Here is a 24,966-nt window from a genome sequence, read left to right as displayed (position 1 = left end):
CGTTCACTTCCTGACAGTAAAATAAGTTTGCTTCGAATCGCTGTCGTACCTTCTGGAGTATTTCTGGGGTGATTTGGCGGCATTCATTAACAATACGTTCTCGCAAAATTTCTAATATCCCTGGAGGAGTGGAATACATTTTGGACTTGAGATGACCCCATGAGAAAAAATCTAATGGAGTCAAATCTGGAGACCTCGCAGGCCATTGAATTGGGCCCCTTCTACCAATCCAATGACCAGGAAAATTTTCATTTAGAAAGTGCCGAACCGCTAAAGCATAGTTAGGTGGTGACACATCTTGTTGAAATGTCAATAAGTTTTCTGAATAATCCGGATTATTTTCCACAAGATTTACTAGTTATGGATAAGCAAAATCTTCCGGTAACTAAAGATAAATCTCGACAGTCAGATTTCCGGGAATAAAATATGGTTCGAAAATGTGGTCTCTAAAAATACCTGCCCATAAAATTGTAGTTTTCAGTGGCTCTTTGACTTATGAGCTCGCAAAACTGTAGTCGGAGATCAAAATCGTTCTCGTTTAATTCTTGGACAAGTTTAATTTTTTAGGGGTGAAATTTATATGATTTTTAAATTCTGCGAATGCTGGTTGCACTTATTCCAGTGGAAGTCGACAATTATCTTGTACTAGTTGTTGGTTCTAAAATCGTTTATCCTAAAACCCCTATCTCCACCGCTTTATTTTTTATCGGGAATCTACGATTTGTTTTTACGTTAAGCATTGAACCAGTTTCTCTAAACTTCTGTACTAACTCCAGCACATACTTTCGGCTTACATGCTCGTCCCCATAACGTTGGTGGAAAACGTTCACTGCTTGGTTCGCACATTTTCTATTTACGAAAGATAATTCAATAATCTCAATTCTCTCTACAGTGGGGTAAGCCATTTTTAACAATTAACACAGGCGATCAATTACCAGGTTACTGACAACTCACAAACTAAATGAGTTTAATATTCGATGTTTTCGATACTTCCAGGCAAAAACGTGTTGATAAGGATTTCATTTTCAGTATAGCAGAAAACATGAAACTTTATCCATGTACCAGAATGATCTTGAAAATCCCCTGGACAATGGTGCTAATCAGGGGGTCCTGCTTCCGCGGCTGGTTCTGGGGTATTTTTGTTGTATTCCGAAGGACCACTCTCGGTTTTTGTCAGGCCGAGAGAAAACTGAATTGTACTCAATTGAAAGATTTAATTACTTTATCTTTATTTATGTACTAAATTCTTAAAGTAACACACGGTTGATTCTGCCTCACTTCTCTGGGGTTGCAACTGAAGTTTCTCTTTTTCAAGTGCGGTCACCTCACGGTCTGGTCTTCCTTCAGCGTTTCTTCTTCCCCTCAACCTACTTTTTTCCCCGCTCCACCCATAGTTCGGGTGTTACTCAAGGATAACTTAAGATTTATTCCTTGTTGACATCTGGTATGTTTTGCTTCACTTGCTTGCAACCACCAGATGTTGGCTATCACCTATCGCCCGTTGGAGTGGAGTATTTTGGAAGATTCCTTTATTGTGGGCAATAAATCAAACAGACCGAGTACTTGAGTCACGTTAAGCGCTTTACCCGACCTTATGATTTGTCTTTATGTACCCTTGTTACACAAATTAGGAATTTTCCCAAACGTCTGAATTGAATTCAGACAATCCATTTTGAATTCCTTCTCGAAAACGGTTAGACCGCACCTAACTTCAACAGATAAAAAGGAAGAACGTTAGTTTGATCATAGCATTTAATTTCTATTTCTTGATTCATAAAACACATGATTATTACCTAACAAATTCCATGATTTTAGCAAGAAATTTGGCTCATGAAGAAATAATCGATTTACTTGTTGTGAAATTAACTGTGCAGGGAAAGGGGTGATTAGAGTAAAACACACGAAAAGGCTATAAAAATATATACGTTGCAATTTAATGAAGGGGGAAGAAACTAAAGCTTAATGATGGTTACCGAACTTTTTAGACACTCTATGAACAACTATGCACAAAGAGAATAGGTCTATGAATATGAGGCTAAAAAGAACATAACTTAGGACCTCGACATAACACAATCTCCCCTGCCCAAAGCAATCAATTACAAGAGTCTATCACCAAAGAGAGTGACCGTTCCCATGAGACATCTTTAATATTGTAATATTTAACGTTACTCATCAGCGACTGCTTCAAAGTAAGAAATTTTCGTATCGCCATAAAGACCTTCAAAAAGCCTTTAACTTGACGTATCACTTGGCTCCCCTTCCCATTTAAAAATTTAGGGATGCTTCATCCCCTGTTCAGGGAGTGAAGGCAATCATCGTAAATATCTAATAAAAAATCAACCCCCTTCATACTAAAATTAATGTGTCGGAGCATTTTTGCACTCTTCTATTAACCGAGAAAACAGCTCTGTTTCGTTTTAGTTGACGCACCCCGTATGTTCCATAGTAGGGCGATACTGGACAAGTCGGAATAACATACGAATACGTAATAAGAAAAATGCGAGATAATTACTTAATAAGTTATATTTTAGCTATACTTTACTATAATAACATGTATTATACTTTACATTAATAAGTAATTTCTGGGCCACTTCCAAGTAACCAATTTATTTGAAAAGTCTGTTACAGCGTCCAAGGAATTTCTAGAAGTGAACCCGAGCGAAATTACTCTGCTACATTTAAATACTGTTTAAAATATATATTTATATATATTACAATGAAATTAAATTAAGATTTATATTTAACATTAAACGCTTAATCACAAAAAAATAAACAACGTGTTATAGAAAATCTGTCATTACAGCTTCCTATAAGCGTAGGCTCCAGAAAGCGCGCTTACAGAATTGAGCCCGTTGCTATCCTGATAGATTTTATGGGAGCGTTAAAATCGTTTTCTGGAGAACGAGATTAACACTATTCTTATCAACGTACAAGACATCGTGCATGACCATTAATGAGTATCAAGAACATGTGTTTCTGGTACCCATTGTAATCCTTTAACCGACGATGTCTGGGACGTTAAGGCTTGGCACTTATATTCATCATTATAGTAAATATTTCTTCTCGATATTTACGATTGATACATTATGCGAAAAATTAACTATAAGTCTGGAAACAAGTCGATACACACTATATGTTTCATCAAGCGTGGCAAACAACTTATGATTATTAAGTATTGAGTAAGATGAAGAAGACTTTCAAATTGCTTGCTCCGCTCAACTTAGATCTCCGTCGATATCCACATCGATACTCGCTCAAAAGGTTCCTTAAAAACTTCAATACTATAATATAATATTTTTTTCATACGAAACAAGTTTTTATGAATTCGGCCTACTATTTAATCTTTCCAGGTAATACACGAACAACTAGGATAGCAGGTCGAATGGAAAAATGTGATTATTTTTTAAGGGAATGGAATCGCTAACTGGTCGTTTTAATTGTTGTGGTAATTGCAGCGAACAACACAGAATTTCGAAAAAAAGTTATTGTCGAACTTTCAGAGTTCTTTCTATGAATTCCCAGATTTAATGTGGGAAGGTGCAGTTAGGTAAGCAAATGATTTGGAAAGTTCATGGGAAAAGGTTTTGAAGTTCACATCGTGAGCAAATCGGAAAATTCGATCAGACGGTGCGAGTAGCACGCACTGAGGCAAAATATAAAAAAACAACGCCAAAATTCATGTCGATGTCTGTAATAAAATTTTAAACGTGGAAGAGCCACTCAGGGAAATGCAGCATTTCATTGAGGTTTACGTTTCGTTCTCTCCGGTGTAATCAAAGGAGATCGCAAAAGTCTCTTCCAATGTGTCTCTGTGTGTGAGACTCCTCCACTACCAACTTTAAATTTTGCATCTACAACCCTGGAGCTCTTGGTAACGTCTTAATGCCTTTAAGAGGACGTAACTCCTAAAATAGATTTCAGCCATCTTTACTAGGTTCCTATCGTGGAAGGATGACTAGACTCTGTTAAAGACGTCTGCGGATTATCTTGAAGTCCAACGTGCTAAAGTGCTGAAAATATTATTTTTTCGTCAAATTTTTAATCCTCAATCAAATTAACTACGGATAGAGAATTCGTCGGGTTCGTGTTAGAATTTCGACGTTTTGACCTGTATTCCAGCCTTCCTCAGAGCTATTTACTTTTTGTACTGAATTTCCGTTCCGAGGCCGTGATAAAGTGAATACCCCTGAGGAAGATGGAAATATCGATCGAAACATTAGCAAGTTAGCAAGTGTAAAATTGCTTTAATCTTGAACCGAGCCCAATGAATTATCACTGAAATCTGCCCGATTTCTAGATGTGGCACGTAAAGTTGCATTTTCGGAACCTCTTGGCGCTTAGACAGGTTTTTCATCCCCACAGCCATTTCCACTCTGTTGTATAATTAATCCGGCTAAGTAGAAATTTTGATGTGTCGCTACAAATTCTCCGCAATACTCGTTTCAACTCCCAAACCTTTCTTAAACGCCATTTCATCACTTACCTTCATATTCTGACAATAAATCTTGGTTTCACAATGCAAAAGTTCTCTGAAATCTCGGTGGGATTTTAAAAAAAGTCACGCCCGCATTAACTATGCCACAGCGCAACTGCAACTTAACATTAAACACATTAGAATTGTGCAACTTAATTGTTGGTTTTTGGTAATAAGTACCATACAATAACGTAATCGAGATTACATTTGGCCGTCCGCGCCCGTCCCTATTTTTAGTACTACCTTGCTGGCGCGGACACATGATAAACCTAAAAGTATAATAAATACAACACAATCTAGAATTGTACGAAACACACCTCCCCGCGCTCGATTGTCTAAAATTGTCGAGAATACAGCAGTGTGAGGACTATACTGAGATCAGAAATTAATGACGCACTTTCGAAACGAAGGCGAGAACCAAGTCACGCGCGTGCGCTAAATTAAGTTTGTTTAAGAATGGATTTGGTTGGTTGCAGACTGATCCTGATTCGCGCTTGTCTGGTTCGTTTGCGAAGGTTGATTTAAGCCTCTCGGACCTGCTAGCTGAACACCTGATGCGCCAGGTTGATTTGTTGCTTCCTCCGCGGCGTCTAGGTACGGCTCGGTTCCTCGTCGTTTAAACTTCTTTTTTCTTAACATCGTCGCCTGTAAAAAGCATTTATCTAACAATCACGCAGATTACTTTTGGAGGATAATAACTAACTGAAATCACATGACAACTAATTGCTGAATAGTGATATTATTGTAGCGCATGCAAGGTATCTTTAGCTGAGTGCCCATCAGAAGTATTTAGAGAACCGCGAAAGCTAGAAAGTCACAATTTGGGACGCAGCCATTTGGACCCGAAATCTATTGATTAAAAATATTTTCAAAATAGCGCTACTTTTGGGAGTGCCAAAAATTTATAACAACTTTGTTGTTTCTAATGGAATGATAATGTTTAATTTTTTTTTTCATAATTCTTTATTGAGTTTTAGGGTAACTCTATGTAACATAGTGCTAATTTGTATGAAATGCCAGCTTTCTGAGATGAAAACTGTTTCATGTCAAAATTGGTAAAAATCTTCTGTGTGAAACAAACGTAATAATAGACCTAACAAAGTCAGACAACAAAATTTTGCAAATAAAAAGTCAAACATTGCACTTAATTAATCTCAATTTCAATTTTAGTAATTATCAACGAGATGGTTTTCGAAATAAATTTAAACTAGGCCGACGCAAAAATTCCCCAAAAATTACTGTACTTTTAATGGGACACCCATAACTTTATTTCATGGGTTAAAAAGCCATTCTGTTCAACGTTCAATCATGTAATATTTGCCTGTTCTCTCATAAGAATATTTTTTTAGATTTGACCAGGTACCCTCACGGACAGAAAATAATTTGGATGCAAATGATGAACATTTTGAACAATTATTAAAATAATTAATATATAGTTAAGATTGTTACAGCACCCAGCGACTGTCTTTTGAATATCTTTGTTTTTCATTTTCAAATTTCGCATTTTTTCAATTTTCACGAATAATTACAAAAAACAGAAATAATGATCGAACTATTAATATTTAAATATAAAAAGTATAAACTACTATAATTTAATGCATTAAACGTTCGAACTGCGTGAACTGTGGACCGAAATGGTGGACGTTTTGACCAACCATTGAATCAATTTGTCGGTGTGTAGTTAAGGATATTACAGCACGGAGCCACTGTTTTGAATACATACACCCCTGGCCAAATTTTAGTGTACAATTAAAATATTTGCAAAATTTAGTAATTTTAATATGTTATTCAAGTTTTTTCGGTTTAATACTTCGCTTACACACTTTTAAGAAAAATATATAATGCCCATCACTTATTTGTGTATTAATCTTTGACAATTCAAATGAGAATTGGATTAATAAATAAACAATAACAGATTCCTGGCGAAATGAAAGTGTACATCGCATATTTTATATGTAAACATGAGATTATTTTTTAAATCAGTCTAGTTCTTTCCTTTTATGTGAAAAAAACAAATTAAAAATGTATTCTTTCGATTTAACCACTTGAGTTAAAAAAGATGTTGAGTTATCGTGCTGTTGCTGAAAAATTTCATCTGTCTCATTCTACAGTTGAAAAAATGTATAAAACGGATTACAATCGAGTGAAAAAGAAGAGAGGACCCAAATCAAAGTTAAATATGCGAAGCCAAGCGCGTATTAAAAGAGAAATTCGTCAGTTAGCAGAAGAAGGTGAGTTGGTGACTTCTCGGAAATTAAAAGAAAACTTGCAATTGGTCGCATCTGCAAGAACCATAAGAAGAACTCTTCCTCAAATGGGTGTTAAATGGAAAAAAGTCCACAAACAAATTCCTCTCACCAAAGCCCACCGTGAGTTTCGAGTGGCAAAAGCTCGAGAGTGGTTGTCTTTAGGGGACTTTATCTGGACAAAGACAGTATTCACCGATGAAAAAAAATTCTCAAAGGATGGTCCTGATAATGAGTATAGTTACATGGAAGATAGATCAACAACATCGTTTAATCACCCTAAACGCCAAATGAGAGGTGGAGGGGTGATGATTTGGGGAGCAATAACTGCTTCAGGGCATTTTCTGCTGGAAAGAATCTCTGGAAGAATCAATAGCCAAGGTTATTTAACTCTTTTACGGGAGAAAGTTTATCCGTGGATGGCATCATTGTTTCCAGATGAAGATTTTTACTTTTTACAGGACAACGCACCCGTTCACTCTTCCAGAGTCACAAAAGAAGGGTTATCACAAATGGGATTGAAGGTTTTTGATTGGCCGGCGCGCTCTCCAGACTTGAACCCAATAGAAAATTATTGGCAAGCACTCTCTGGGGAAGTGTACAAAAAAGGAGCATACAACTCTGACTCGGAACTATGGGAAGAAATTTTAAAAGCAGCGCAGAAAGTTAAAATAAACAAACGCAACCTTTTGAAAACTTTGTTTTGTTCTATGAACCGTAGATTGTTGAAAGTTATTGAATCTAAAGAAGACTCAATTAATTACTGATTTGTTTTAAAAATTCATGAAATTGGATATTTTTTTATTTGAAAAAAATGCATATTTTGTTGCTGTACACTTTAATTTGGCCAACTATCACTTTCTATGTAATTAAAATGTATGACTGTTTTGTTAATAATGAAATAAAATAATTAACGAATCAAATTTTTGTTTGCGTCCTTAATATAGAAATTATACAGCAGTAACCGTCTCATTTTTCTATTTCTTTTTGTAAAGAAATCAGCTGTACACTTAAATTTGACCAGGAGTGTATTTTTTTTTTATTTTCAAATTTCCTACGCAATAAACACTAATGTAATAACCAAATTAAGTGAACATATACCTTTAATGCGGATTTTAATATGACGACTTCGCAAGCGCTTTGAATCCATGGTTCTCCATCAACCTGAACGGGAATATCTGTCCCAATATTTATTCTAATATGTTTTCCCTGAAAAAACATTTTTATAATTATTACAGTTTGAGTTATGGATATTGCAAAAAATGTTTAGGTTTACTTTAGCAAAGAAAGCCAAACGAGGTCTATACAGCATCAATGCAGAAGTAAAATTGGTCCGGGTTCCTACTATACAGGGTGTTGTAAGTTCCGAGGTGCCACTATAAGGGCGTTGAAAACTAATAGTTTCTCTTTAAACTCTAAGACTTGCAAAGTTGGTTAAAGAGAGTCGAATATGTGTAATTTAATGCGATTTTTTAATACATTTTAAGATTGCAAATATCCGAGTACTTCTCTTACAATTTTTTTTTTATAAGTAACACAGATTAACAAAAAGCGAATTTGTGGATTTGCACTTTAATAGTATTTTTTTATCAACAATGGCAAGTGTTCTATTGTACTATTTTAATGATTTTTTAACGGTTTTCAAAAACGTAATATTCTAAAAAGACGTTCGTTATAGAACCCGCAAACAGTTATCAGAAAGTAGCCCTAATAACGTTTTGGTTAGCGTTTCTTGACGAATTTAGAGAAAAAAACGAAGATAAAAATCATTTGGCCCTTTCAAGTACCCTCGAAAATACTTAAAATTCCAATACTAAAGTAGTTTCAAAATAAGTATTAAATTACTAAAATTATCATTAATTTTATCAACTCTATGTCTTGATGATTTATGAGATCATCATGATGGCTTTCGACAGTTGTAAAAACCTGTGCAGCATAAGAATTTTTACATGGTTCTTATTATTTGGATCGTCTAGTGGCAACAATATCTACAATGCGTGAAGTACAATATACAGGACGATTGCAAAGTAGGGGAAATCCCTCTCCTAGCAAACAAGATCAGATATGTGTCAGCATGCAGAATTTTGTTTGAAAAATCTGGAATTATAGTGATGGATCAAGTTTTGTTCTCCTAATCAAAATTTACTAATTTTTGCAAAACCGCTTTAAACATTTGATAAATACAAGGTGTTCGAAAAAATTGAAGCAAACTTGCCCATTTTGTCTTACAAATTTTATACACTTTTACCAGTTTCTACACCATATAAAATTTAGAAAATTTCGATTGGTTGGGCAAATATTCGACAAAAGATCGAAATTTTTTCAGAAAAACAACTTAGTAAAAGAGGTGATTAAACTCAATCGTTTTTTAGAGGAGTTGTCGCCAACGTAGGTCAGCTTATTCCAGTTGCAGATACGCTAGTGAACATGCTTCGCAATATTTTCATTGAAAACTCTTCAAAGTGCATTAATTTCACATTTGGCAATTTTACAAAATTAAAGTTCGACTAAAGTGAAATTAACGGAACTTTGGGAAAACTGTAGAACTGCCGTGGAAAAGGATACTTAATTTTGTTTCAAAACACTACAGATACTTTGAAGAAGTACTTCTTGAATTTTTTGAAAATTGCTCTCGATTCGGGGCGCCAAAGTGGCCTTAAGAATATTTTTTTAAATTCCCCTCCTCTTTTCAGATCTATGTATTGTAAAATTTTAATTAATACTCTTAATTTATCCTAAAATTTAATTTTAAATAATAAAATAGTTCTGGATACATAACGAAAATATCACCCCGTAGAAGGTATAAGACTCAACGAATCAGCTACTTACCTGAGCAATCCGTACGGCATTTCTAAGACCCGACTGGATCTGCCCTAGATGCACTACCCCGGTCACCCCCACAACTTCCAACATGCCATCGCAGTGCGTGGGTTTCCTAAATGCACCTTCATCGAGCTGTGGGCCCCACGGGTTAGCTCCAGAGCCCCAGCTGCAAATATATAATAAATAATAATCAATAATCAATACGAACACTAAATAGATTGAACCTTGGCCAACCATACCTTAAAATATTAAGCACAATAATTCCTTCGACATTAGGCAGAGTAACGGGTTTAAAATCCACTTCCAGTTTCACTCTTTTATGAAGGTCCTTAACTGAAAATTTCCCTTGACCCACCATTCGCCTTAAACCCATTTTCACGTAAACGCCTTTATTATGGAAACGGCTGACGAACTTTCCGGGGTTTTCTTCTCTTGCATTATGAAAATTCAGACATAAGTCCGCGTCCAGACCAATGCCGAAGTAGTTGTTCATTACGAATATCTGGGAGTTATCTTCGCTGGTGGAGCCTGCCACAGCTGGATTGAAAAAGTGATAGATTAACAAGTTAGTTTAACAAAGGTGGTATTGCAATTACGACAATAACTACGTAAATATTAATATTCGTCCCTTAAAAGCCAATTTGGTGTGTCAGTATAACCGATTGGAAAGTTAAAAGATGTGCAGAGGGCCCTAAATTTTCTTGCCCAATCAATAGCAATGTGGCCTTAGTAAAAATGAATATTTCGTGCCTAGTCGAAAAACACTCTAATGCCTCTTTTGCTATTCAATTAAGTACACTTTGCACAGTTAATTACACTAATTTCATAGAATTTTTTTTATCTAGATAACAGTAACAGTTTATAAGTTCATCTAAGGGCACGTTTATGTGCTTAATAGGCCCCATGTATCTTGTGGTTATGAAAGAAGAAATTCTATGCTTCAGATGCAAAAACGGTCACCCTGTAGAAACCTTTACTAACCACTATGTTGTACACTGAGCAAGATAATTAGGGAACCCCCTATCGGATCAGAATGTTTATATTTTACTTCTCACTTTCGATTAGAATGTTTAAATTTTTTTTCAGAATTTTGCATTTCTACTGATAGCAACCTCATTATACCAGGCATCGCTGACAGATGGTTCACCCGTATAAATATTTTTGTTTTGCGATCAATTAAAATGAGTTTTTCATGCTTTTTTATTAGCGTATTACTGCATATGATTTTTCAGCATATTCGGTAAAAAAAAATTGACTTTGTGATTATAATTTTTTGTCCACCCTGTATAAATGGAGAAATTATCAAAATGTGCCCCCCTTAGCCTTAAGTATCGTTGCTGAATTTTATCAACCCACTATAAACTGGTTTGAAGTAGTTGCCTTATTTATCTTAAAAAAATCGTATTTTTAATATTATTTTATTATTTATTAATATTTTTGCGGTAATTTGTATCTGTATAAGAGTACTGTCATTTTAAAATTTGCACGTTTGACTATTTGAGAGACGAATTGGATGGTTATTATGGGGAACAAATGGCAAATACTAGGAAATAAAGGGATTAATAATTATATTAATAAAACTCGGGATTTAATATACTTCATGTTATTTCAAGGAGATATTACACAGAAATTACTGAAAAATTTCGAATAAAAAAAAGGTGAACACTTATCGAAGCCCTGAAACTTCAACTGAGAATAAAATGGTCAAACTAGACGTTCCACCATCACTATTACAGCATTTCCTTTATTACTGGAAAAAGTCGACGAACATAGAAATACAGGGTGTCTGTAAAAGATCCGTACCAATTCCTACCATATATTTCATATATGTCTAATCCAAAAGTGAACGGTTTTCAAAATACAGGACGTCAAAGTTAAGATTAAAAATTGAAAAAAGTTAATTACTTCGTTGGTAAAGCTGCTATCTAAACAAAATGTCGTATCGGGGGGTTTTTAGGGGTGAGAAATCAGAATCCGTTTACATTTTCGATACACACTGTAGAGGGCATTGTCAGCGCTCGGTGAATCATCTTTAAAAGGTCATAACTTTTTTATCACCCGGTATAAAATTTATTTATGACTAAATTTGTGTTTTGCTACGTGTTTCAGGAAAAAAAGGTCTCTTGATAGAAGTCTCTATAAGTACTCTTTCTTGAGATATTTGATTTTTAAAGAGTCCCTGAAGCGGAAAAACAAATTTTGGATAGAATTGTTGGAGATCCAAAAATAACCACCAGGTGTTTAGGTGGAGAATTAGGGGTATTTAAAGATGTTCATAACAATTTAAAATAACAATTGCTTTATCCCTCCCACATCCAAAAAGTACAAGACCTTTTGCTACTGGATCTTTACCTACGACTGGGCTTCTGACGATTTATTGATGAGCAAAGACTAAACAACATGAATTTCACTAAAACCATTTTTTTTACTGATGAAGTTTGCTTTACGAGAAATGGAACTACTAAAACACATAATGAACATGTTTATTGTGATGAAATTCCCCATGCTACTAAAGTAACGCATTATCAACGTGAATTTAAAATCAATGTGTAGGCAGGAATAATGAATAATTTTATTATCGGTCCAGTGATTTTGCCTCCCCGCTTAAACGGTCAAGATTATTTGGATCATATTCAAAATGTACTTCCAAATTTATTAGATAATCTACCTCTACAACTTCGGCAAGACATGTGGTTTCTGCACGACGGTGCTCCGTCACATTGATGTTCGCAACTATTTGAATCAGCAGTACCCACACAGATGATCGGTAGAGGAAATGATGCTCCGGTAATCTGGCCTCCACGCTCCCCCGATTTAACACCACTTGATTATTTTTTATGGGGGACTCTAAACTCCATAGTACAATTAATGACCGTAAATAACGAAGAGGATTGGTGGAGACGAATTCAAAATTCAGTGGATATTTTAAGAAATGACGAGGGTCCATTTTAACTTTTTATGTCGAATTAATCTTTGTAGGGATGTTAACGGAGATCACTTCGATCATTTAATAAAAGCGAACAGTTAAAAAAATACAATTACTTATGAAGTGCACGATTTATTAGTTAAAATTGCATTTTCAAAGAGTTTACGAGATATTCAACTGTACGAATAGTTACTGCACTAAGGATGCGGCAAACTTTAAAAATCAAATATCTGAAGAAAGAGTGCTTGTAGAGACTTCTATCAAGAGACCTTTTTTTCCTGAAACACGTAGCAAAACACAAATTTAGTCATAAATAAATTTTATACCGGGTGATAAAAAAGTTATGGCCTTTTAAAGAGGGTTCATCGAGCGCTGACAACGCCCTCTACATTGTGACTTCTCACCCCTAAAAACCCCTCGATACGATATTTTGTGTAGGTATCAGCATTACTAACGAAGTAATTAATTTTTTTCGATTTTGTAATCTTAACTTTGACACCCTGTATTTCGAAAACCGTCCACTTTTGGATTAGACAAATTAGGTTAAATCATCATATTCTTACTCCAGGAATATATGGTAGGATTTTGTACAGACCTTTTACAGACACCCTGTATTTTGGAGAGTTTCGCATCTATTTTAGATATGTTTTCGAAATAGAGGCAAAAATATCTGTTTTCGAAAAATAGAAAACCGTAAATTATTATTATTGTTTTTTGATTAAGTAACAAAATGTGATTTGGAAAATCTTGAAAATTGTTTAGCTTTGAAAAAAAGTAAAGTATTTAACTTAAACTGGACACAATCAACGCAATTGAAATACTTAATTTAAGCTACGTTGCCAACCAACAGTAATGTAAAATTCCTCGCAAAACTGCTATTTTGTGCTCTTTTTTCGAAGTGAAAAGAAAATTCTAAATTTGAGTCTTGAAAAAATTTCTACACAACATTAGTGAATTGTGACAGCAACAAACGGAAATTTGACACATAAAAATTACATTCCTGCGGAAATTTTTTCTTAATTTGTAACTTTTACGAATAAATATTCCCACTGCTAGCTCCATTTTGATTATGAAGTCAGAATGATTCTGCTAATGACATTTTCTCTCTATTATAATGGTCACAATATCAATAGAAATTTTGAAAATTACTAAACGTCAAATGCTTTTTCAAACAATTATTCGACTTCAATAAATAAAATTGTGAAAAGTGACTGAAAAGCCACGTTTCATAAGATTATTAGCACTTTTCGTGATGGTGTATTAAAATCAATAGCGTATGATAATTACCTACCTGCCACCCTATTATGGAAGATGTTAACGTGGTGTCTTTTTGGCTGGATCTAGAGCAACGCATCATTTAACGAGTGTGACATTTCAATAGTGAAGAATTTTTAACAATTCGAAAAGCGTCCCTTAAGGGCTCTCTCTGATTTCGACGTTTTTATTAAAATAATCTCGCTAACACAGCTGCCGGAAGTTTGAAAACGGAGAATGGAAGGTCCTATTAACAATTTACCTCCCATCTAATCTCTTTCTTTGTTATATTAGAAAATAGGTTCAGGTAGGAGCCTCCTTCATTTTAGTAGTAGAATTTAAAAATGGTCTCCTCTTCCCACATATGACGTAACCTTTCTTATTTTAAAAGGAGCCCCCAAGTTTTTTGACATTTTTTGATTTTTCGCTAACTTTTATGGTCAGCTTATGTAAAGTGTCTTTTTTTTAAATTTACCATCTTTGAGTTATTTCGGGTAATTTTTTAATTTTTATAGCTGCATTTCCTGGTTACCTATCACAACAAAGGGCTAACCAACAAAGTTCTAGTTTATAAAAGCATTATTGAGCTAGTTTGGACTTATGGTATCTAGCTCTGGGGTACTGCTAGCAACTCTAACCTCGAGATCCTGCAGCGATTCCAGGCAAAGACTCTGCGCATGTCAGCGGGTGCCCCCTGGTACGTGAGTAACATTACTCTGCATAAAGACCTCAAAACAGTAACCATAAGAGAGGAAATCCAGATAGGTGCCAGAAGGTACATAATCCGACTAAACATCACCCCAACCACCTCGCGGTGAATCTCATGGATTCCTGTAGATATTCCAGTCGATTTAACAGACCTAACCCATTGGGGCTTGGCGACAGATTCGACCTCTAATAAGGAAGGGACTGAGATGTCAGTCACCCTTCAACCCTTTCTTTTCTTTTCATTTTTAGTTTCTAGTTTCACTTTTCCTTTTCTCTAAGAATAGTTGCTCATTGTCCATGTAATCTAAATTGGGACGGATTGTAACTTAAAAAAAAAAAAAAGCTACAATTCCGATGGAAATTATTGTCGTTCCCTAATTGCTATGAATTTCGAAATTGGCCTTTTAGGGCTGTGAGAGGGCCTAATATTTGAATTTGAGAAAAAAATCTTCCACAACCTTCAAAGCACGCCTCCGAATTTTCTTGATTTCAGACGTCCATAACTTGTTTATTTTAAATAAAATTTTCCAGTTTCCTTGATGGGTACATGTTAGGAATGTAAAAGTCCACAATTTTTATTAACACGACCCTATCCCTAAACCCGACCATTTCTATGTTATCGAAAATTGTTCCTTTGTGTGGGTTGAGTCTAAGTGTTGATGATGACGTCATGAATGACGTCACAACCTTTTTTTATTTGGTAAAAAAAGAAAAACGACGATGATTCGAAAACTTTTATAATACATTTTTTTTTAAGTTTATTATTTTATTTGTCAAAATGCCTTATAATACGTTTATCACAAAAGAGAGAAGCAGGATTTTCTTCAAATTTACTTTAAATTTGATAAATAACTATAAAGAAGTATTGAGATGTACGGCGAAAGATTTCCCGATCGTTCTACACCTTTATTTTTTAATTCTGAACATAATGTCGTCGAGAAATTTGAAAATTTCAATTTGAAATAAACAAATTATTCACGTTTGAAATCATACAAATTCGAAGGTATATTTCGAGGGCTGCCGAAGACTTTTTCTCAAATTCAAGTACATGAAAATGTAATTTATTTGCCTCCCTGTTAGCCCTAAAAGGCCCATTCCGAAACTCGAAGTGGCTGGGGAACGATACCGATTTTTGGGGGACCTTGCAGCTGTCAAAATTTTCCGGAATAAATCGAAAACGGCCAATATTAAAGATTAAGCAACTTACATAAACTAACCAGAAAATTTAAAGAAAACTCTAAAAATGTCAAATAAATTGGGGGATTCCGTTTAAAATAAGAAACTTTACGTCCCTTACAGGGGGGTGAATCATGCGAGGGGAGGGCAGCAGGACATTTTTAAGTTTTAATCTTAAAGTAAAGGGGGGTTCTCGTTTGAACCTTTGTTCTGATATCAAAAATAAAGATATTAGATGGGGGGTAAATTGTTAATAAGACATTCGTATATAGAGTTATTTATTTCCAGCGTTGTATAACAAGGAATAAAAGATTCAAACCCATAATTGTCAAAAAGTTGCATTAATCACTTTTGAGCATATATGATTTTGGGTTGTAATATCAGACGCTAGTTTACTAATCTACAGTGTGACCCATTTGTTTTGGGGTTGATGTGTAAAAAATTTATTAATTGCCCGATTTAGCTCGGATTTTCGTTTAATTGTAGACCTTGATAAACTGCACATTTTCAACAAAAATGACCTGGTTGATGTAAAATTCAAGGAATACTATGACAGTTTCTAGAAGAAAAACTTTAATATATCACATTAGCGATTTAAAAAAAACTGTGCACGCCACTAGATTGATCACCCCTTAAAACGGCTCGTACAAAATTTTTACAAAAAATTTTGAGTGATAACGATTTTGTAGAAAAATTAAAAATGCACAATAGGTACACTTAATTATTTTCAAAATTTTATAGTTCATAACAACTTAGTTATGGTTTTAGGCTTATACAGAACAATTCAAATTAAAAAAAAAATGAAAATTACATCACAAGAAACGATGACATTTTTTTAACTTCTATCAAACGATCACTTTCTCCAATACACTTGTCGTCCTTTTTGCGAATGTTCAAAATAACATTTTGTATTTACTCTACAACCATTTTTACACAAGTACATATTTTTCTAATTTGTAGTTCTTGTAAATTTTGGAGTCTTGACTTATACACTTTTCTTTAAGTAAACCCCAAAAAAAAAATCTAACGGGGTTAAATCCGGGGATCTCGGTGGCGACGCAGCTTCTACTGCCGAGCACACATTGTCACGAACAATACGAACAATTTCTGTTTTTTCTTTTACACTTAAATTTTCCATAATTATAATGATTAATAATTTAATTCCTATTAAATACAAATAAGTTCAAATATCGATATAGACTTCATTTGTTTGACAGTTAAACACTTTACTTGTTCTCCATAACCGACTATGAATTTTTGAAAATAAATAGACACCGAGGGTGCATTTGTAATTCTTCTATAAAATCGTTATTACTCAAAATTTTTCATTAAAATGTCGTACAAGCCCGTTTTGAGGGGTGACCAATCCAGTGGTGTGCACAGATCTTTTCTTAAAAAATCGCTAATATGATTTATTAAAATTTTGCTCCTAGAAACTGTCATAGTTGCCTTGAATTTTATTTCAACCAGGCCATTTTTGCTGAAAATGTGCAGTTTATGATGCTCTATAATTTAAAAAAATCCGGGCTAAATCGACGATCCATAAACTTTTTACAGTCAGACCCCGAAACATATAGGTCACGCTGTATATGCAATTAAGTGTTAAGATATTTCTTGAGCAAAATTACTACTGGTTGCGATTTATAGCAGAATGTTCCAATCTTGACAGGTAAGTTGGTAATTTCCGTCATCGAAACGAATGATAAACTGAGATTTGTTTCTCAACTCGCCTTGAAAAGAAACTTTCAACGCTACATGTAGTTAATGATACGTAAACAATAAAAAAATTTAATAAATGGATTCAGATGAGAGGAGGTGCTTAACTTGCGATTACCAATGGGGAAAGCCAACTACAAATTAATATTATAACACTAGTGCTTGCCCAGAAGTTCATTTGGCCAATACTCAATTTATTTTAATATCAGAATTAATGCCCCACGAGTAGTTTAACAATTTCTCTTCGCTGGGAAAATCTTTGTCTAAACCCGGTAGTAAGTTTCATCACTCACTTTTGTACGACTTTAAAAGTCCGCGTTTGAATGAGATAAAAATTTAAATCAAATATGAAACTCTTCTTTATATCTCGTGGAGTTTCAAAATTTTGTATTGTTTAAACTTGATTCACAATTAGCGTTCATTATTTTTAAAATATGTACAATGTGTCCTATTTGATTTGGAGGTTAGTATGTAAAAAGTTTATTGATTGTGCGATTTAGCCTGGATTTGTTTTAGTTATAGAGCTTGATAAACTGTATATTTTCAGCAAAAATAGTCTGGTTTATATAAAATGCAAGGCATGCTATGACAGTTTCTAGGAGGAACATTTTAATAAATTATATTAGCGATTTTTTAGAAAAAATCTGTGCACGTCACTGGATTGACCATCTCTTAAAACGGGCCTGTACAAATTTTATCGAAAAATTTTAAGTAATAACGATTTTGTAGAAGAATTAAAAATGCACCCTCAGTACTTATTTATTTTCAAAAATTCATAGCCGGCTATGGAGAACAAGTGAAGTGTTTAACTGTCAAACAAATGAAATCTACATCGATGTTAGAACTTGCTTGAACTTAATAGAAATTAAATTATTAATCATTATAATTATGGAAAATTTAAGTGTAAGAGAAAAAACAGAAATTGTTCGTATTGCTCGCGACAACGTGCGTTCGGCAGCAGAAGCTGCGTGGCCACCGAGATCCCCGGATTTAGCCCCGTTAGATTTTTTCTTTGGGGTTTACTTAAAGAAAAAATGTATAAGTCAAGACCCGAACATTTGCAAGAACTACGAGTTAGAATAATCCGTGCTTGTGTGAAAATGGTTGTAGAGTAAATTCGAAATGTTACTTTGAACATACGCAAAAGGAATGAGAATTGCATTGGAGAAAATGGTGGCTTGGAAGAAGTTTAAAAAATTTCATGGTTTTTTGTGATGTAATTTTCATTTTTTTTTGTTTTATTTGTTCTGTATAAGCCTAAGACTGTAACTAAGTTGTTATAAACTATAAATTTTTGAAAATAATTAAGTACCTAGTGTGCATTTTTAATTCTTGTACAAAATCGTTATTACTCAAAATTTTTTCATAAAATTTTGTACGAGTTCGTTTGGAGAGGTGCCCAATCCAGTGGCGTGCACAGATTTCTTTTTTAAAAATCTCTAATATAATTTATTAAATTTCTTCTCCTAGAATCTGTCATAGCAGGCCTTGAATTTTATATTAATGAGGCCATTTCTGATGAACATGTGCAGTTTATCAAGCTCTAAAATTTAAAAAAATTCGAGCTAAATCGCACAATTATTAAACTTTTTCAGACCGATCCCAAAACAAATGGGCCACACTGTATATCAGATTACAGTCCTCAGACGGTACCGTAAGACTACATTGTGAAAGTTATTTTTTGCAGTTAGTCTTATTTTAGCACGCCAAACTTTAGCTCTGACTGATAATTTGTAAACTGCACGTGTAAGTATTTTTATGATTATAGCTGATCTGAAGATCTCATATTTTCATAGCTAGAATTTTGTCTTATATTTTATGTTCTAAATCGTAAATATTTGTTCAGGATTTATGGGAAAATTTTGCGAGGAAGTAATTTCACTGCGACTACAATTATTACACATAATTTAAATATATATATATGTACTTACAATAAATATGTTGTTTTGCCGTAAATTATGTATTTTTTTGCCTTGACAGTCTATTTTTTTGTCAAAAGTTGCAATTAAATACCTTTTTTTTTGTAAATTAATGGCGTAGCAACGGTCATGAACGTTTGATACTAACATGGTGTGCATATCTTCCGAATATGTGCAAAAGGAGGAGGATAGTAAAGAAATATTCCAGCTACTAGTTTTCATTACTGGTGGTATTTGTGCTCACAATCGAGATATAAATACTGATGCAAAATATAGTTTATACAACTCTCGTGTGTAAATGGATCGAGTCATTTCGGCCACCTGTTCGTCTGGACTTCAACGAATTAGAACTATTTATATAAAAGTATGCAAATAATTTTGGTATGAATTTTCTTCAAACATGACTATGAATTATGGTTTACGCAGACGAAAACGAGGAAAAAAAGTTGTTTATTGTATTACGAGATTAGTACAAAAACACGGAATCATTCTTTTTGTATACCCAGCAGTTGAGTTAGTTTTATTAAAATAAATAAATAAATAAATATTTTATGGCACTCTCATATTAGTTAAAAGCGCACATATTTAGTTATTAGCAGGCACAAGAAATCCGAATTAATAACAAACATTACCGCAAAACAACATTTAAATACGTTTGGATGATTGACCTGTTTTTTTAATTTGCTCATTGGTCACTTTCATTCTCGACAGTTTTTGCCTCTTCTTACCGGTGGAATTGACCTGTTTCGCGTTTTCTTCGGGCTTCCCTTGAGCGTCGTCCGGATGAAACACGACCGTCCAACGGTCAAGAAGGATTTCCTCCGCCTCTATTACGTCTTTCAGCAAACTTAAGGGGTCCTCGCCACCGGAATACCCGGGACCCCACCTCAACACTCGTGCTAGGTCATTTCCTGAAATTAATTAACGTTTTGATTGATAGTGTAAAATGCTGGTTCTGTTAACACTTCGAATAAAATTTATAATTTCATTTACATGATAATAAAGATGCGTCGTGAAGGCGGGTGTTAAATTAGTAGCCTCGATATTACATTAACTAAAGGCCAGTGCTTCAATGTCTTGCAAAAACTACCGGGTGTCCCGTTAACAAAGGACGCTGGCTGTATCTCTAAAACTATTGGAGATGAAGCTTTGAAATAAAAAATGTTGTAACAAAAATGGATAAGATACGATTTTTGAAATGTTTTTTAAATATACAGGGTGATTCGCAACGCAACCGACACAGAACAGGTGCGTGTAGGGGACCTTAAAACATGTCGGTATTTAATACGAAGTTTTTTCTTGATGCGTACGGTTGCTCAGATATCGGTTTCCGAAGAAGAATAAAAAAAACTGAAAATTCTCTATTTCAGGAAAGGCTTAACCTAGAATCACCATATTTGGGAAATATTTTTGCTCTATTGACGTCTTTATTTGCTGAAAATTTGAAGTGGCTGAAACTTAGTGAGAGGTGGTTTAAGGAGTGGATCACCCTTAAAATTATATGAATTTTTTTAACCCAACTCAAGTTAAAAATTAAGGTTTATCAATATGATAGTAAATTTAATTTCATATCTTTTTGTACTCTTGTACATCTTTCGAGAAATCATTCGTTATTGCGAAAAAAAAATTACGAAATTACGTTCTTTAAAGACCTTAAGGCCGGGCTCCAACTACTTTGCAACTGTTTCTTTGTGGGATAATACGATTAGGAAATTTTCTACGGTATTCATCTACACTTCTTCGGCAATTACCTTGGCAGCACCCCAATACTAACAGCACATCAACTTGTTCATTAAATGTAAATTTTTCAGCCTTTTTGACTACAAAGTACTACAAGTGAAATGAAGCCACACGAAAAACTTGTAATCTGCAGAAATTTGAATAACATCAGATGTAACAACAGCCATATCCGAGCAACGGTACAGCTGAAGAGTAGTTGGAGCACGGCCTTAAGGTCTTTAAGGAACGTAATTTTGTAAAATTGTTTTTCTTCAATAACGAATGATTTATCGGAAAATGTACAAGAGTACAAAAAGATATGAAATTAAATTTACTATCATATTGATAAACCTTAGTTTTTCATTTGGTTAGAGTTAAAAAAAATCATATAATTTTAAGGGTGGCCCAGTCCTAAACCACCCCTTACTAAGTTTTCAGCGACTTCAAATTTTCAGCAAATAAAGACGTCAATAGAGCAAAAATATTTTCCAAATATGGTGATTCTAGGTTAAGCCTTTCCTGAAATAGAGAATAAAAAAAATTATTCATCTTCGGAAATCGATATCTCAGCAACCGTAAGCGCCAGGAAAAAATTTCGTATAAAAAATCGACACGTTCTAAGGTCCCCTACACGCACCTATTCTGTGTCGGTTGCGTTGCGAATCACCCTGTATAACTCCGCCGCTAGGTGGCGTATCTCATATAATGATCGAAAATATGTGAAATAACTGAAGAAACTGCGATGAAAACGTACAGTGGCGGACAAAAGTTTAGAAACTTTCTTGTTTTTAAATTTTTGTCTAAATATTAGTTTATAGAGACTCCTCCTATGCATAAAATGTGTCTTTACAAACCGTTTGAACCTCGTATAGGCTTGTTTATGGTATAAGTTTTTTATAATTTTATCATTTGGACAAAATAGTTTTTTTCTCAGACAAAAATTTAGAAACTTTTCGTTTATCTTCAGTTTGTTCAAAGTTTAAATCATTTTGGATCATTTATTACTACTAATATTATATGTTATGAGTAAAGCAAAGTGTATTTCAAGCGATTTAAAGGAAAAAATTATTCATCTGTATGAGAGTGGTCAAAAACAAATTAATATTGCTAAAAATCTTAAAATTAGCAAAACTTCTATTTCAAGAATTATAGCTGCTTCTCGTGGTGGTGATAAAAGTCTGTTAAGGCTGAAAAGTACAGTACGTCAACGAAAAACAAGTTCCACAATTGATGAAGTAATAAGAAGAATCTCAGAAAAAGATCCTCGTAAGACACCACGCGAAATTAATCAAGAAATTTCGGAAGAATTTCATCTCCAGTTGAGCAAAAGAACTGTGAGACGTCAGTTGAATGCTGTGGGTTTGTTCGGAAGGGTTGCTGTTAAGAACCCACTTTTATCAAAGAAAAACGTGAAGGCCCGTCCACGTTTTGCACGGGAGCACTTACACTGGACCTGTGAAAAATGGCGTACAGTTCTTTGGAGTGACCAAAGTCCATTTAAAATATTCGGACCGGACTGTAGACGCTACGTGAGACGACCAGCAGACAAAAGATACGAAGTCAAGTACCAAATACCAACGGTTAAGCACAAAGGTGGCAGTGTGATGGTATGAGGTTGTTTTAGTCGGTCTGGTCTTGGACCAATTGTGTAGGTACAGGGAAGAATGAACAAGTTTCAATACCGGGATATATTAGCGAATAATATGTTGCCATATGCGGAGTATGAAATGGCTCTTCGTTGGAAATTCCAACAGGATAACGACCCCAAACACACTTCAAAGCTAGTCAAAGAGTGGTTTTCTTCAAATGGGATCAGTGTAATTGAGTAGCCTTCACCATCTCCGGATTTAAACCCAATAGAACACATTTGGAAAATCCTAGATCGACGTATTCGCCTAAAAATATTCGTAATAGGGTCGAACTTTTAGAAACAATAATGGACGAGTGGAAAAAAATTCCCGAGGAAATGTCTTGGAAGCTGGTTGATTCGATGCCCAGAAGATGTCAGACAGTGGTTAATTCGAAAGGATATGGAACCAAATATTAAGATTCTTTTTTCCTGTATTATTAATTCATTTATAAATAAAAGTTTCCAAACTTTTGTCCGCTACTGTATACTGAAAATGTCACAGTTGCATTCGTGAAAAGTTACTGTGTAAATTTTGTATATGAATTTTTTACATATTTGCAAATTTTCTGTAGATCGCCGCGAATCTTGTCAGATAAAACTTCAATATTTCGAGAACGGATCATAGGACTTAAAGAACTGGTGGCTCATTAGAAACAACTTATTCCGCTTTATCCAAGGATGTGCCAGACAATCCATCTTAATTAATGAAAGTGCCCTTAGTGGAAGCTTTATTATGAAATCTGGTATTTTTGTAAATTTCTTGCAAATATGAAGTACAATGATATGTGTTTGGTATTTCAGTTGGCAAGAGCGTAAAATTGCTCTTATATCCAGGAAACTTCAACTTGATATCTCTGCGTGTTAAGAAAATATGTCGGTTTTTATCCCAAGTGTGGTACGAGGATGGTTCCAGAAGTACCCGACCTAACACTTAAGGATAAAAAATTTTGGAAAATACTACATCATTTCTTAACATGGTCTCCTTTGATATTGACACACTTTTCTCAGCGATGTTCTGTGGCTTCTATAGCTTGTTTATAGTGAGAAGCTCCGGTGTTTCAAAATAGACATTAACCACGGACTCCACCTCTGCATTATTGGAAAATCTCTTCCCACCGAGGCATTTTTTCAAGTTTAGAAATAGAAAATAATCTGAGGAGGCTAAATTTGGCGAATAAAGTGGGTGAGGAAAAGTTCGAAATCGAGTTGATTGATTTTGGCCATCGCGGTGACGCAGGTGTGGACTAGTGCGTTGTCTTGATAAAACAAGACTTTTTTTCCGTTTTTTCTAATTTTTCCCCTCGAATTTTCCAATAAATTCATATAACATTTTCCGTGTATTGTTTTTTTAGAGAGATAGTCAATGAAACTGATTTCATGTGTCAAAAAAACAGACATTAACGCCTTTCCCGCAGTTGGCACGGATTTTGCCTTTTTTGGGGCCGATTCTCCCCTTTGATTCCGTTGGTTGGACTACTCTTTCGTGTTGGGGTGCGAAATAATGGACTCATGTTTCAACCGTGGTTATGAATCGATGTAAAAACTCGGCATTATTGCTGGGAAGCTTTACCAAACACTCCCATGAAATTTCCTCACGGCGCTGTTTTTGTTCAGTTATTAGTAATTACGGCACCGATCTCGCGCACAGCTTTATCATGTCCAATTGTTCCGTCAAAATGTTAGGCACAGTACTTTCTAAACTGCATATCTTCCAGTACAATTTTGTGGGTATTCACCACAATATCTGTAAGGGTCAGATATGGAGCGTCATTAAGTCGACCACTGACGAATTCGTCTTGGCAACTGGTACGACCGCGTGTAAACTCTACCACCCACAATTTCACAATTGTTAACAAAGGACCAGGTTCCCTCAGAGTAGAATCGAACTCCGCTTTGATATTGGATGGATCAAGACCTTTCAAGTAAAAATATTTTATGAGCATTTTTCTCCATTTCCTTCCAAAGTCTATAAAAGTATTCACCAAAAACGACTCCGAAATAAAAACAAATCAACGTGGCCCTCTCAAACTTTAGAGATGAGGCGTTTAAGGTAAGGTCTTTTTCATATAGGTAAATTTCTAACATAAAATCGCCATCTATATGTCAAGTCGGTTACTTCTGGGACTATGCTGGTACTTTAGAAAAAATGTATACGTGATGATACAAATGGGTCGACAAGACGGATATCAAATTTTCTGCATCAATATTACATTAACTGAAGACCAGTTCTTTAATGTCTAGCAAAAAGTACATGTGAAGTAACTGGCAGTTAAGGATAGCTGCCACTTTTGCTTGCCTCACTTCCGGAGGGTACTTGGCCTTACTGCTACTGTTAGTTAAGCTATAAATTCATTTTGAAAAACACTTGATCTACT

The 24,966-nt window shown here is 34.7% G+C and overlaps 1 protein-coding gene across 2 annotated transcripts in view; it reads right to left on the bottom strand.

The window, feature by feature from the left end:
- Positions 1-2,507: 2,507 nt before the first annotated feature.
- LOC136346941 (diacylglycerol kinase theta) overlaps positions 2,508-24,966 on the bottom strand; it is an 89,135-nt gene continuing 66,676 nt past the window's right edge. For both annotated transcript variants that reach the window (XM_066296505.1, XM_066296503.1), the window contains exons 12-16: positions 19,911-20,153; positions 9,783-10,080; positions 9,550-9,709; positions 7,822-7,929; positions 2,508-5,119 (exon numbers count right to left, since the gene is read on the bottom strand). In XM_066296505.1, coding sequence (XP_066152602.1) covers positions 4,925-5,119; positions 7,822-7,929; positions 9,550-9,709; positions 9,783-10,080; positions 19,911-20,153 — 1,004 coding nt within the window. In that variant the 3' untranslated portion in view covers positions 2,508-4,924. The remainder of the gene's footprint in view (positions 5,120-7,821; positions 7,930-9,549; positions 9,710-9,782; positions 10,081-19,910; positions 20,154-24,966) is intronic.

Source organism: Euwallacea fornicatus, chromosome 25 (assembly GCF_040115645.1).
Source record: "Euwallacea fornicatus isolate EFF26 chromosome 25, ASM4011564v1, whole genome shotgun sequence".
NCBI classification, from domain to species: Eukaryota; Metazoa; Arthropoda; class Insecta; order Coleoptera; family Curculionidae; genus Euwallacea; species Euwallacea fornicatus.
The sequence above is the reverse complement of the archived record's forward strand: the minus strand, read 5'-3'. Positions and strand labels throughout refer to the sequence as shown.